The sequence below is a fragment of the Zonotrichia leucophrys genome, chromosome 4 (assembly GCF_028769735.1).
Source record: "Zonotrichia leucophrys gambelii isolate GWCS_2022_RI chromosome 4, RI_Zleu_2.0, whole genome shotgun sequence".
NCBI lineage: Eukaryota > Metazoa > Chordata > Aves > Passeriformes > Passerellidae > Zonotrichia > Zonotrichia leucophrys.
This window is the reverse complement of record NC_088173.1, coordinates 1,785,558-1,801,402: the sequence shown is the minus strand read 5'-3', so window position 1 is coordinate 1,801,402 and position 15,845 is coordinate 1,785,558. Positions and strand designations below refer to the sequence as shown.

The 15,845-nt window shown below is 42.2% G+C and overlaps 1 protein-coding gene across 1 annotated transcript; it reads right to left on the bottom strand.

The window, feature by feature from the left end:
• Window positions 1-1,200: 1,200 nt before the first annotated feature.
• Window positions 1,201-15,511, bottom strand: RNF4 (ring finger protein 4). The gene is made up of 8 exons (XM_064710211.1): window positions 15,377-15,511; window positions 9,421-9,584; window positions 8,838-8,958; window positions 7,997-8,076; window positions 6,728-6,737; window positions 5,458-5,623; window positions 4,274-4,322; window positions 1,201-3,939 (listed from the first exon to the last, which is right to left on the bottom strand). Exons 1-8 carry the CDS (start codon window positions 15,486-15,488, stop codon window positions 3,790-3,792), a joined length of 852 nt encoding a protein of 283 aa, XP_064566281.1. The 5' UTR covers window positions 15,489-15,511; the 3' UTR covers window positions 1,201-3,789.
• Between the last annotated feature and the right edge of the window lie 334 nt (window positions 15,512-15,845).

The window sequence follows — 15,845 nt, the reverse complement described above, 5'->3', positions numbered from 1 at the left end:
CAAACACATCTGTACACTTCCCTCTGTAGTTCCAATTTCCAGTGAGTGATGTTCCTGCCCTGGTCCCCAGTCCATAGCCATGGTCTCCTCTCCAGCCCCCAGGACCATCCACCCAATCTGAGCCTTCAGTTCAGACACTGCAGCACTGCAAACATGACCCAGATCCCATGTTCAGCCCAGCCACTGCACCATGGTTTATACCCAGCTCCTTAGACCAGGGCTGGTATGCCCTGGACCTGGTTTTCTCTCTGGTTTGTTTCATATCCACCCCTTCTGCTTTCCAAAACTGTGATACAGGATCAAACCCCAAGTGAGAACAGCTTTCTGCAGGTGCTGCATGCTTCATCCACCCAAAGTGCCAAATCTGGCTGCAAATCAGAGAGCACATCTGATGGATCCAATGTTCCACCAGAAGCAGATCAAGGGCTTAACTGAAGCAGCAAGGACTCCCCATAACAACAAACAGTCTTCCTGTCCACACAGCCCTCTGTGTAAAACATCTGACAGCTGCTGAACAGCAGGTGACATATTGCATGATGGAGGTTGCCACTTTAATCCTGACTTATAAGAAAAGATCCATTATTACAGAATGTGGTGTAATAAGGCAAAGATAGTACAGCATAAAGCAAAATAGTTATAAGCTTATTTTAGGATAAAAACAAAAGTGTCATGAAATAGCAAATTACTCATCAGCATTTGGAAAGGCAGCTACTCCGTATGTGTACAATATAAATAGTAAAAACGAACAAAATACAATAAAAGCAACTAAGAGGGATAAGCCAAGACCTTTAGGAAACAGCATCTCTAGTTTCTTTGGAGAAAAAAAAAAATCAAGTGAGCTTTATTGGGACTTTGAAACTACCCTGTAGTTCAAAGAGAACTGTAGTTCAGTTCTCTCCTCAGCATTCCCTCCAGTGGCTGCTCCACAGCCAGGCAGCAGTGGGAGCCCCAGGGAGGTGGCCCAGCACCCTCCCAGCCTCCTCACTGCTCTCTCTGGCCCTGGCTGTCAGGCTCCCCCCACCCACAAAGCCACCTCTGCATTGCCCCATTGTCCCCACATCCCCCCTGCCCCAGATGGTGCCTTTCTCCTTTGCCCCGCACAACCCACACTGGCCCCTGCATCTGAAAGGCTTTGGCCTTCAGGATTATTTCCCCCCAAATCAATGACTCCAGCACAATGAAAAAAAGCACTTGTGATTTATCAATCCAAACATTTTATTTTCACCTGTTAAGAGAACCCTCTGCCTACCAGCAGAGTTCAACATAGATGGGCAGACAGACTTGAATACAATTAAATACAGGAAAAATTGAACTATATACAACAAGACAGACATCTACTTAACATAAAGATTTTTTTCATTTTCTATGAGTTCTTGCCAATGTGAAATATTGCTGGAACTGAAATATATCAGACTTTTTTTCCTTTGAAGAAAAAAGCACGTAATGAATTTCCATTTTTTTCCCATGTACTGAGACATAATATCCTTTTTGAGATGCACAAAATTTGTGGCACTTCACAGGGTACACAAAAGCTAAAAACTCTTTGTTATAGTTTATGATATCTAAATTTTGATTAGATCTATTTATTGAAACACTAACTCTAAAGTGGTATTTACATGGAGGAAGTGCAAAATCATTTAGGCCATGGCTAGTAGACTGTGAAAGATGCATGGTTAAGTGACTTGACTCACCCTCATCCTCAGTAGTAATCCCTTAAATCCTCTTCTGATGCTTCCTTTCACACAGCAGCCACCCCAGGAAAACCAGCCATAATTTATTCTTTCTTTGTTAAGCTACTGGGACAAAGTAGCTGCCGTGACCCTTGTGGGTCTCTACAGTTTTAATGCTGGGCTGCTTCTCCTGACACAATTAATACTTAAAGCATCAACTCTGCTTTTTGGGACCCAACTGCAGCCATCACTGTCACTGCAGTATCCTGAGACAGCTGTAGTCCTTGCTTGTTTATCTTACCCATGGGAGCACACAGCAACCACCTGTGTGTAACTTTGTAGGAGTCACCCGACTGCCAACACAGCAACTGCACATTCCTGCTAACAGCACTGAACCAAAGCCACTCCAAACCAGGGGGTGAAGGTGCTGCATTTCTTCAGGCAGCCTTTATGTAACAAAACTCTCTATTTCTATATCCAGAAACATCCTAATTTAAAAAAAAAAAAAAAAAAAAGTCAACTTTACTTTGAGCTGCAAGGCAGCTTGAGACAGCTAATTTAGAAGAGCAGCTTTAATTAAAGGTTTCCTACAGACAAGGACAGGTTAGCAATGACACCTGTGATACCAACATTAACTAAACACACCCTTCAGTTGTGCTGCACCAGGGCACAGAATGGTTCTTAGAATGGTTTCTATAAGCAACCAACTCCAGAGAAGTGGCCAGGTTTAATTCTGGAGGTTCCCATGGGTTCACCTACCACAGCTGTGGATCATAAACCCCTGATTTTAATCATCTTGTCCACATCAATCTGTTTGTATCAGCTCACCCTGGACTCCAGATCAGCTCAGACATTTTAGCTGTAAGTTTAAAATAGACATTTAGAACTCAGTCCTGGGGAAAAAGTGACTGGAAAAGAGTGCATAAACTGGTGTATTCCTGCCTTCTCAACTAGAGGAATTGTCTTTCCTAGGAGATATATCTGACTTCTTTTCTAAAACTGCATTTAAAAAAAACTGGACAACCCTCAGGGCAAAGGGAGAATTAACTTTTCTCTAACTGGCTGTCAAAACTGTTACCAAACACTTTTTAAAGCCTCCACTCAAAAATGGCAGTACAGGAATTTAATTTTCAATGCTATTCACCAGGCTACAACCAGTCAGGTGTCAGTGTAACAACCAGTGAGAACAGCAAAGAGAACACACTGAACTTAAAGTGTTACACTGGGAACAGCTGATACAGTAAGAAGATCTGTAGATATTTTGGTATTCAGCATACAGATGAATTTGCTTCTTTGCTTTCATCACTAGGAAGCCTAGAGAAGACTGTATTATTGATAATTATTAGGCCAGCATTACAGCACAAGTAAAACCCAAGAGACCATCTCATTGTGTGAGAAAATAAATTCAGTGTTGGGATTAAAATACAGGAATTCTTGGCAGCTGAAACAATCAAAGAATTATTTTCACATTGTACATGCTGCAATGTGTCTATGTATCTGGGATTTCATGGAGTTCATAAAAACATTTGCATGTTCATGTCTGCTGCTCAAAACACTTGACTGCTGATTAACAGCAGGTCACTTTATTGCATAACCCTTGCTGTCAATTTAAGACTGATTTATGAAAAAACCACCCTTCAGTAAAGTACTCACTCTGCTAGGGCAAAGATGATATGCAAGAAAGCAAGAGTCATGAGCTTCTTACAGGATGAAAAAAAGCATAATGCAATGGTGAATTGCTAATCTGTGTTCTGAAAGGAAACTATTCCATACCTGTATGTGAAGGTAGGAATAATTAACAGAGTAAGAAAAAACAAAATATTCACACTCCCTTATTTAAGCATTAAAAAAAGTAGAAGGAAATGGATTAACTGCTTCCTTCCTGGTCTAGGTTGCTGATCTAGTTTAGACAGTCACTGATGTAGCATGATAGCCAGGAACGTAACAAGAAGCAACTTGGACCATAAAAAAGCTGTCTAGATATGTTCAAGTTGGTCTCCAAAAAAAACAGTTTTATTTGGATTTGTGCACAACCTGCTGCTCTTTAAATCTTCAGAGCACTGAAAATATAACATTTCCCCCAAAATCCAGTTGAGTCTGTCCTGAGAAATAAAAGTACTCATATATAAATGGGATGATACTGTCTGTGAGTGAGTTTCTTCCTGCAAGTTGGGCAAGAGTTGGCATTCCTAAGGGAATCACGGAGGCACTGACTGCAGAAGACATGGCCACATTTTGTTGACACAATCAGTCGTCCACTTTGCACAATCTGGAAAAAAAGAAACCACAACAGGCATTAGAAGTAAAGAATTCAACTTTGCTGGTCTACTGCCATCACACAAACAGGACTGAGAATATCTGGAATTCTCCTTTATTCTTAGAATAATAAGGAACTTGCAGATCTTTCAGTGCCATCCTGCCAAGGGTTCCTCCCTCTACCCCCACTAACAAGTAGTGACTTAGACTGATAAGTTATTATGAGCCTCAAGGCAAGCTGTGCTTCAAGCCAGCTCTCTGTGACATCCCACAGCAGCCAAATGAGCCCCCTCTGCCCCTCTCTCCCTCACACAGCATATAAAGGATGACAGCAGGTGGGTCCTTACCTCTGAGTAGACATCCATGCAGATTGGACAGCTGACAGTACCAGACGGCCTTGTGTACAGAGAAGAGAAGAAGAAAAAACATGCAGCCATTAATTTCACTGCACATCAAGGGTTACCCACACAAAATGTCACGTCACCATCTGAGTGCACCATGGTCCATTTCTTTTCAAGACTCCTGTGTACCTTTAACTCCTCAGTTTGTGGCATGTAATAACAAGATTGGGTCCCTCTGTCCTAAAGGAAAGGTTTTCCCCAGGGGGAAGATGCACTAGGTCACCCTGGTCTAGCACAAGAACTCACAGCAATCTCTTTGCTCTGTTCAGCACTAATCTCCAACAGGCCATCAGTGACAGCTCTGTAACAAAAGCACTGAGCTCTGCCTTGGAAATGAGTCATTCTAGAAAGGGAAGAGGCTGTCAGAAGTTCCAAAATCCCCTGCTCCAATTTAGCAACAGCCCAGTAACATAGGCACTTCAAGAACTCCTCCTTATAAAATGTAGGTCAGGAACACAGTGACACAAGGAAATACTCAAATTTCCAGTTCCAAGGTGGAAAGACCGACTCAGTGTCTGTTACTGAGCTGTGGTTACAGATGAGCCTCTGCTGCCTTCAGCCTCCAGGAGAGCAGTACTGCACACACAGTCAGCAACAGGCACAGCCTGGCTGCCTAGGGAACACGGCCCAGCCCAAGGGCTGAATAACAGCAGCTAGCAGAAACAAAAAGAGCTTCCTGACACTATTCTTTACAAACTAATTTCTACTTTAAACCTTCAGAACTCTTTACCTAAACATTTGGCTTTCTTATGTCACTGCCCATGCTGAACCACAGCTTGTAATTTATTAATCAAACAGGCATAGAAAGTGTGAGATGGTCTTTATCCCATTATCTTCAATCCAAGCAGGAAGCACTACTAACATCTACCCCAGCAGACCTTGCCATACCCCACATTCATCTTTTTAAGGCTGAATACAAAGCTGTAGATCTGTTTTGGGCTGGCTTTTCATCCTAAAGTGAAAACAGTATCATTTGACTATCGTACAACATGGGATGTCATACTCATTAAATGAGGGAACTGAGAAAGCGAAGGCTTCAAAGGAAGTCAGGTGATGACAAATACAACTCAGTCCTGTCTGCCTCAAAAGAAGCACAGCTCCATGTTTGGCAGCTCATGAGGTGTACGTACTTTGAACTTGCAGTTTCCTCTTCCAGGGGTCCCAGTTCTCGAGCTGCTTTATCAGCCACGTACACGTCGTTATCTCTGGTTTCATCTTCATCATCACTGCTCAGCACACAGCTGTCTGCCTGTCTCTGGCTTCTTAGCCTCAGATTTCTCCTCTGTCGTTGGTTCTCTGTAATTTAGTTTTGTTAAGTTAGCTATACTATTATCTCCCTGAAACTATCCCTGAAATGCAAGACTAGACCATATTCAGCTGCATTAAAAGCAATCTTAAACTAGTTTCTAAATATTAAGGCTGAACATGTCGAGACATTGTGAATATTCTACTACATACTGACACAAATCATTTGATCTCTTCACCCTACAAACAGCTAAAACTTAATCTTGAAGATCCTCAGTGTCACACATTCCAGGAAATTACACTACCTGTGAATTAATCTCCCCTATAAAGGGAAGACACTTCTCCCAATTCTTACTGACAGAAACAGCTACAATCCTATGTTGAGGAACTGCAACAACTGCTGTGATCTGGAAGCGGGAGGACTGAACACAAGTTTATCTCTGCAACTCCAGTATCCATGTAGAAATAATCAAGCTACTAAACAATAAGACAACACAAAAAGTCACAAAATTAAAACCACTTCCTGCCTAAGTGCTCAGTTACAACTTTTATTGCAGGCGTTTTTCACTTACTCTTGCTTCATTCAGAGCACAGGACAGATTACATTCTAGATAAGCAGCTGACAACACACTAATGTATCTCCAATAATGTAGTTAGACTACATCTGAAAGATGTAAAAGATGAACTTCTTTAGACCTGTAACTATTTTAACATCTCAAGAAGAAAAAAAAGTTAATATTTCTCACTGCAAAATTTGAGGCATGTTAGACTAGTGCATACTATGAGCACAAATCACCTTCTCTAGTTCCTTTACTGGAATACAGGTTAGACAAATCTGACTTTTTTTTCATTCACAACCAATATGCTAGTGCTAATTAAACTTATTGTCAACTTGGGGCTTAAAGAAATTCTGTCTTTAGAAAATAAGAAAAAGTATTTAGAGCAGCTTTTGATATATTTTATTTCAGATACTTTCTACAAGCTTTGAGACTGGATTCATTCTCTAAGGCACTGGACAGATGTTCTAGCAATGTCCTTGGCTGGCCTTTTGCAGTTTCAATAAATGCTGCTCAAATTAATTGAAAAAGGCAAATAAAAAATAATAATTATTACATTTAGGAGAATTCCATTATCAATTTTAAAATGTCAACTCACCTTCAACAATCTTGCATCAAAACACATGGGAGAGGAGAGAAAAAAAAATACAATTAGACTTTGTTGTGCACCCCTGGTCTTACGTACAAAGACCAGCTAGGCACAGCAGTTCCAACAAAACAAGCCAAGAATGATAGGCTATTACTCTTATTTTGATTAGGACTATTAAAAGCAGTACATTAAAAGCTTCACTGTAAACAACTATGTGGATGCTGATGGTTCTGCTCCCACTGCTCCAATGGGGTAGCAACAGAAGCAACTTATGAACCACCTGAATGTGCCCCTTCCTGCTCCACCCTTTCAGTTCCATGGTTTAGTTTCAGGTGATTCTTTCCCTCTTTCTCCTCAAACAGGCCAGTTCAGCACTGGTGTCCATAAACATGCCATATTATGGCAGCTGCTGAAGAAAAGAAACCCATCCCCCAGCCTGCTCTTGGTGGAACTGGAGCAGGGTAAGTGCAAATTCTGTTGTTAAGTTTGAGGCCCTTCCTTTGCAAAGGCTCAGGAATAACCCCAGCAAGAAACACTCCCTATGCTATTCCTGCTGCTTGCTTCTGCTCAGCACAGCAGCAGTGGCATCCTAAAACTGAGGGGATAAACAACACTGCCAGCTGGATCAAAGACTATTCTAGCTTTCAAAAGAGCAGAAAAAAATTAAGGTGTTTTAAAGACTTCTGGGAGTATTAACCTGAACTTATTTTACTTACTCTTCTTTCCCTTGGCTTTTTCTTCAAATCATTGGCCTAGGGGGGTATTATAAAACATTCTTCACCAAGACTTGCCAAGCACTGCAAGGGGCTGCCCAGGGCAGCCCAGTGGCACTGGCTTGAAATCACACCTGGAGGTATTTCCAACACAGACAGATGTGGTGCTTCCACATATGGCCCAGTTGTGGACCTGGTGGTGTGGGGTGAATGGTTGGACTTGATGATGTTAGAGGTCCTGTCCAACCCAAACTATTCTATGATTCTACCTTTGATATATCTAGAAAAAATTCAACTATCAACTGCATCTCTAGGTTACATTATTTATGACAGATCTATATAAACTCCAGGTTCTGGAGCAAAAAGTTAGTTTATACTACCCTATCACTAACTGCAAGTACACCTCCAGAGCAGCTTCTTTGCTCTCTGTAACACAGGACCTTCAGGCCCTGAAAAGCCAAACCTGAATTTAAAACTTGCCCTTTAAAGTCAGGTTCTATCAGGCAACACATGAGGAAACGAATTTGACTACAATATTTAGGTAAGTGTGCTATTCACTACTTACCACAATGGAATCATTGTGAGTTAGATCAACGACTACAGGATCAGAAGATTCACATGTGAGATCTACTACTTCTTCACCAGCTGAAAAACAAAGTTAGAATCGAGGTCAAAGACTGCAGAGGAGGAAAATTGCCTGCCACTATGTAACAGCCTAAGATTCAACCATCTCCTGTCCATCTTCTCTTCAGGAATGAGACCAACATTTCACTCAAGCTTTGCCCTCAGCAACTCCCAGACAGCTTTACCAGCCCTGTCTTCAGCAAGCTGAAATGCAAAAGAGCAGCTAAACCCCTCACACAGTTCTGTCAGATGACAACAGCAACAGACAACTCATCTGACAGGAGAATGCTTATCACACAAAAATGTAACATGAATCATATAGGATATAATAGTACTGTGCTCTGCACATTCCCTTGAGGGATTGGGCACAATTAATAATAAAAAGTTTTCCTTATCTTCTTCAAACTTGGGAGTTTCAAAATTTAGCTTGCCACTCTGCGTAGTGGCAGCTGCTGAAACACCCATCTTATCTGAATAGACATGCAGATGTTTGAGCAGCTCTTGAGGACTTTTCCTGTGCAACTCATCTATCACTAGTGACAAATGCATTGTAGCTCAGTAACAAACCAAACCAGTTTTCAGTAGGCTTGTTATTTAGCCATGCCATGCCATGCCTTTCAGTAGGCTTGTTATTTAGCCATGTGTGCCACTAGGCACTTCCTAAAATCATGTTTCCCTGCTTCTCCACTACACAGCCTAGAAACTGGCAAAAATACATGTTCAGCTGTACCCAAACCCTGCAGAAGCACTTTCTGTTCTTATCGCTTCAAAAGAAAACTTACCACTTTCTTCAAGTTCTATTGGCTCTGCTTCTGAAGCCATTTCAGCAGTGGAAGCCATGAGCCTGCTTCTTTTTCGAGCTTGCCTAGAATTACCTGTTCCTCCACGGCGCTTCCGTTGAGTCTAAGAGAGAACAAAGACTTAGCATTTTCTGTGCAAGCAGTACTAACATAGCCCTCAATTTTGCAACACCAATGAAAGCACATAAAGGTACAGAAAACACTCCTGGAATGGCTGTAATAGTCATCAATAGGTGGTATGGCTTATTCTTACCTGAATCGATTCCAGCAAGGATAAAAATATCAGCCCAGATCCAGATCTCTTACCAGCTGCCTCACCAAGAAAAAGCCTCTCATGATGGTTTGCAAATGAGAAACTAGTTCACAGTGTATTGGGTTTTGCTGACATTGTGAGCATTTCTGTACTACTGCTAGCACCTAGAGTGATTAAAAATCTGAATGTACACGAAGATTCAATAGACTTGTGTTCCTGTGTATTAGCTAGAAACTCTTAAAATAGTTTGCATAAATACAATGGAAAACATGCTTCAAGAATCAGGTTTGGACTGAGTAGCAAAGTACTTACTGTGCTCATAGTGCTTCTTGATCTAAAACCACTGAAGAAGAGGTACAAACACCAAAAAAGTAATGGCAAGGAAGCTACAGCTATAATTTCCTTAGATTCCTTTAGGTAGCTCACTGATAAAAACTCCAGGTTTCTGAAGATTAGAGGACGATGCTCTCCCAAACCTATCAAAGAGAAGAGAGAAGGTTACCTGTCTGCAATGCTTGTACTCTCCAATCCCCCCTGCTCCCAGATTCCCATTGCTGAGCCACCAGTTTCTGCCCAAAGCCAGAGGGGAGGGAAGTCCCCAAGTTCAGCATGTGAGCCTCACACACCTGCAGCTGGGCCTGAAGCCTCAGTCATTCTCACCTGTGAACTAAACACCTGGAAAAGTGAGTTTGGACAGCAAACTAGAAGAATATTAACAAATCCCAACGACACTGAACTGAAAAGCAACTGACTGATACTCAAGGCAATGTCTGTGGGCAGGAATCAGTGGGAATTTTGTCATAAACAGCCATCTTCAGAGAATCTAAATTCCAGATGGACTGCTTTCTTCTCCAACCCATCTCCAGATTCCAACAGCTGGGACCCGAACAGCTTGAGAGGAACTTAAAGCAAGTGAAGCAGACAAATTTCAGTTTCAAAATCTTTGCTAACATGCAGGAGAATCTGAGCTCCCTGTAGCTGCTGTGTCAGGTGCACATGTGCACACCCAGCTACCTGCCAAGGGAGAGAGCTCAAAAGCATAAAGGCAGCTCTGAGCGACTGACAGGTAGTGACGGTCCCATCCTGGAGCCTGCCTGTGCTACAGTTCCCACCTGGCCAGCACACAGTGTCCTGAGGTGACTGCACACCCTGCTACCCCTGCTGCCTGCTCTGTGCTCAGATATAGAGCAGAGTCCTGCAGCTTCAAGTTAGAGCTGAGGGGCGGAGGGAAGTAGTGGAATTATTGTAGTGCCTGTGTTCAAAACCAGAGATAAGCGTCTGGGGTTTTCTCCCAGCTTTCTTTCTTTAGAGAGACAGACAGACAGACAGAGTTGATCCTTGGGGTTTTTTTAGCTAGCCTCTTTTTCATGAGCTGAGGCAGTAAGCTTTTTCCTGGGACTGTGGCTTCTTCTTCTGGAACTGTTCAGTTTTCCTCCAGTCCGAAGCACTAGGACATCACCCAGGGGCCGCCACTGCTGAGCCACACCTGCAGAAAGGACTCTGAATCTGCCATCTCTGCAGAGCAGTGACAGGTATTGAACATGATTCACTCCTTTTTTCATGCCTGTGAGCAATCTGACTGCTAAATAAACAGGGATTTTTGCACTTTGGAGAAAGGAATTCCTTTTGAACCTGTGGGAACCTGTGGGGGAGGGGTTGCTCAAACCAGCCTTCTGTCAGAGCAGACAGCCTTTCAGGACGTTTCCTCCTAAATTTGTCCAGAACTGGGACACTATTTTAAACAAGAACTGAACTGTCTCCAGAGCTGACTGATTTTTGCCACAAAGAGCAGCACACACTGTGTAGCCTACTCCCAGATAGGGAAACATGAACACACAGTGGGATGGAACAGCACTGCTAGTCAATCCTAGCCTTCAATAAAGGAAACCTGACGGATCTTTTTGTGCTTTAACTCACTCCATTTCTTAAATCACTTTCTTAAGAGACCTGTTAACACTGAACTGTGACATTATTTAAAAAAAAAATTATTATTAAAGCTTGAGAAAAATGCTTACACTCAATTTGATGCTTATTATGAAGCCCAAAGATGTATTTATGTATAGTTGTAAGCAACACAATACACCACTCATCAATTTTCTCACATTTTTTCATTTTAAAACCAGCACAAAAGGCAAAATGAAAGTCAATAGACTTAATGCTTAGTGAATCCATGGGCATAACAGATCTCATTTTTTGAACTATTATGTGTAACACCCTCTCCAATTTTTTTTATAGAAATCTAAACAGACATGTTCAGCTTTCCTGGTAGATAAGAACTAGTCTCATGCTGTCACCTGGGGTGTTGAAGACTCAGACTGGCTTCAGGCTCTTGCTGCCTCAATGCAGGACTCACCCATGCAATCATTTCCATAACACGTTGTGTCCAGGTAATGAGAATTCTCTTTTAACACTTCATCCCACTGTTCTTAAGGTCTAGATTTCATTTCACTTGTTCAGAAAGAAAGCTTCTCTGTGAGCCTTATCAACATTCTTGGGAAGATACTATTTTACTCACTTTACTGAGTTTCTGGGATAGGAGACAAGAACTCTTAAAACCAGACCATGACTAATGCTGCAATCATACAAAAACCCAACCAAAGAAAAACCAGAAAAACAGCGAGACTGTTCTGTGAGCACATTTTCTAGGTGCTATACAAGCTCCTACTTCAATATGATCGTTACTCATGGATTTGGAGGTTTTAGGAGACCAGGGGAAGAGAGAGGGGAAGGAGGAGACACAGCACAAGGGATAAGGGATGGAGGCAAGGGAGAGAACCATCTCTAAACCCTACATATCTGCTCTTTCAAAATAATTGCTTCAAGACAAGCTACTATCTTCATTGACCAGCTACAAATGAAATTAAAAATTACTTAGGTAAACCAGTTTTCTGCACACAGCAAGAGGATGAACAAGAGTGAGCAACACATGGGGTACATTAACAAGTTAAGCCATCAGATAATTTGCAAGTTTTATTTCATCAAGAAAGCCAAGACACTTCTCCTCAGATACTGAATTGGAAAAAACACCTGGACATTAAAAAGCTGGGAAATATTAGTTGATGCACACACCTGAGAAATATAAAGAAATGAACTTTATATAAGCTTATTTTAAATTACAAGTTGTCAGAACTGTTTTTAAATAGACTCTTCCAACAACATTGACATATCTGCAGTGCTGAAAGGCAGCAAAAAATAAACCTATTGTATTCATCAGGCAGCACGGGTCTGAATGTAAAATACCCAGAAGGTTTCACAAGACCTGGTGCTTTTCAGACTCAATACTGAGTACAGCCCAGTGCAATGGTTTGTTAACCAAGTATATTTAGAAAGGTTAAAAATATTGCAGGGAACACCTGTGATGACTCCAAACAGAAGCTTGCACAGATTCTCTTTGGCTGTGAGTGGCTTAAATGCCAAAGAAGAACTGTAACAGAAGAAAAAACGAAGCCAATCAACTGAAATTTTCAAGTTATAGTGAAAACTGAAGTAACACACAATAGAAGACCTGTTAAGACCATCCTATCCACTTTAAATACTCACACTCATTCTTTATCAAGACACAAACCCGCAGATTATTTACAGGATTACTGTAATGTTTGTGAACATAGGATTGCTGTGAAATGTCTGACAGGATCTGGTGTCAACCCTCACTTGCAGTGGAGGACAGAATCACCTTTTGACAAAAGTGACAGAGCACACTGCTGCTATTTAAATGGTTTAATTTCAGAATCTTAGAACACTGACAACTGGGTTTCTTTATGATTAATGCAGACAGAACCTATAAGGCACAGATGTTCCAGCTGCCAATGGCTCAATACCTCTTCAGAAGCTGCTTCTGAAGAATTAAGTTGAGAAGAGACAGCCACAGGGAAGCTCATCACTGTAAAACTACCTCAAATCATCACAGGTAGGTTCATCAATATCAACATGGCTCATGCCAGGAGAGTGCTGTTTACTAAGAAAATCCAACTGCTAGAATTTATTAAGACTATGGAAGGAGTCCTACGATCCAGTAACATTTTTGTTTTTTAAGAACAAACCTTTTCTGGGGGCTATAGATTTCCACATGTTATTGGCTTACCTGGGAAATCTCAATGAGCATCAAGTGCCCAAACATTCTGAAAACAAAGCAGAGTTCACTTTCTTAAATATACCACAGATAAAGTTTAGTAACACATTGCATATTGAGAGATACACTCATCTGGAAGAATTCCTCAGCAATCTTCAAAAGTGCAGGACCACTTAATAACATAGTTTGTTACACAGGCCTGGACAGCCCAAGTTAATGATAAAGCCTATAACACTCTTCTTCCAGCAGTCACTGTGAAACCACCCAGCCCCAAGGAGTTGTTAATGCAAAGAATTACTGCAGCAACCTCCCTCCCCTCAATCCACAGACATCACTTCCCACTTTAACTTTGCAGTTATCTGTGAGACTTCTAGCAAGATGCATGCAGACATCATTTTGAAATTCTAGAATAATGACTTTTTAAGAAGTAAAGACTTTTCTTTGTGTAAAAACCTAGCAGATCAGCTTAGCAAGCCAATAAATACTTTTAACTTATACAGAACTTCTATTGCTTCACTGCAGGCCGGTACAGCACCAGAAAAGGCCACTCCCCTTCCTGTCATCTGCAGAGTTCTGCACATGCAGTTATTGTTCCTAAACTGGGTTGATCTCAGAACAAGGAACATTTCAAAGACTACAAGTACCAACTTTTCTCTGTACTTGAGAGAAAAGGTCAAGCTATTTAAATCAAGAATCTTCACACTGGGAGTGGTAACTACTGCTATTCATCATTTAAGTATCTTGTTTTTTCCTCTAAAAAAAGTCAACATTTTCACCGAGCTCAAGCTGAGTTAATCAAACACGTTTGAATTACCACTCAAAAACAATTGATTCTTTAAAATACTGAAAACTTTTCTTGCACCACTCTCAAAACGAAATCTTGGTCTCCCACGTGAATGGAGGCAAACTGTCTGAAGCAAGAGATAGACATTTTCCCTGTCTCACTAACACAGACAAGACTTAATTTCGTATTTATCCTAAACATGACAAATTCACTGAAGTACTTACTTAAAGAAACCAATCCAAACATTGGGAATGTGCAAGGCACAGCTGACACCACCATTAAATGTTGAATTTGTCAAAATGGAATATCCAAATGATGCCTTACATTTTAATTTTGCATTTTTCAGATCCTGTACTGGATTAGTGTTTAACTCTGAACTTTCATATAGAATGTTAGTAAGCTCCCATCACAGTCAGTCTCCCATTTTGGTCAGACAAAATAATCCTTCCAGGACTGAAAACCGAGGTCATCATCACAGCCCCAGGCCCAAAAAGTATAAACCAAAGTAAACTGGGGGAATGTCACTTCATTACCTGAAGCTGTAATTGGACAATTAACCCAGATATGCATTTAGACCAAACATGTATCTGCCCGAAAAACTCTTGCCCATCTTGCTTGTAGCCTCAGTGAGGCTCTTGCACTGCCCAAGGTGTAGCTGTTAAAAGCCTTCAATAAATACCCACTTTAACTCTGTCTAACCTCTGTTCTAGGCAGCCAGCCCAAGGCATGACCGTGCCTTTAAAGGTTCTCACTTCTACCCCAGATGTCTTTTTGTACCCCTAACAACAGCAAACGTATCAAAGATGCATCTGCGCAACAGCATTTTTGTCTTCAGAAGACACACATACCAGGCACAAAGCGCTGGTCTCAATTTTTTTTTTACCATGGAGAACGCTAACTTTTCACTCTTTTACACCTTCCTATCGTGTACTTCCAGTACTTTTAAAGATGCTTTCATTTTCTTAAACTTTAGTGAAAAAAGAAACTGAGTCTCTGTTACCCAAATTAGGTAAAACGTTCCCATACTAAGAGACCTTGGTGAGAGGCACCATAAAAAGAGTAAAGATGAGAGATAACAGGGTATAAACAGAAATACACCAGTCTGCTTGCTTTAAGCAGGCAGTTACACCTACAGACAAATATGACATGTTCATGAATAACCTAAAAAACCCAAAACAGTTCCAAAAACAACCAAGAAATCCCTCAAACCCACCCACAGAACAAAACAACACACTGAACCTTTTCATCGGCCGTATGTCCTATCCCAGACACAGCAAAGAAAAATGGATACAGGCCAGAAGTAAAGCTCACCGCTCTTACTTGCACAAGTTTCTCCGAGAGACGCCACAACTCGCTTTCAATAATCCCAAAAACAGAGTACAGCAAAAAACCCCAAAACATTAAAAATAAAATACTTGAGTCTTTCCACATCCTGTAATGAAGCGCAGGTGCGGGCTGAGGTAGGCGAGGAACATTCCCCCCACTCCTGCTGTCACACAAAATGGGAGGGCAGAGCGACAACTTCATGCAGCTCCCTCCACCGAGCCCCGGCCGTTCCTCCGGACAAGGGCAGACCCTTCCGGGGAGGCGGGGCAGGACAGCGAGCCCGGCCGTGCCCGCACCCACCGCTCCGGGCAGGGAGAAGCGGCGGCGGAGCCGGCCCCGGAGCACCCGGCCGGGCCGGGCCGGGCCGGGCAGGGCAGGGCGGACCCGCCACGCGGCTCCCGGCGGGGGCTGCGGGGGAACCCCTCGGCCAGGGCCGCACCCGGGAAAGGGGCTGGGGCACCGTCCTCAGGCCGGAGCGGGGGCGGCGCCGGCCCAGCTCCGCGCACCGGCAGGAACGGCCGCATCTCCACGGCTCCCCCCACTGCAACCGGGAACGGC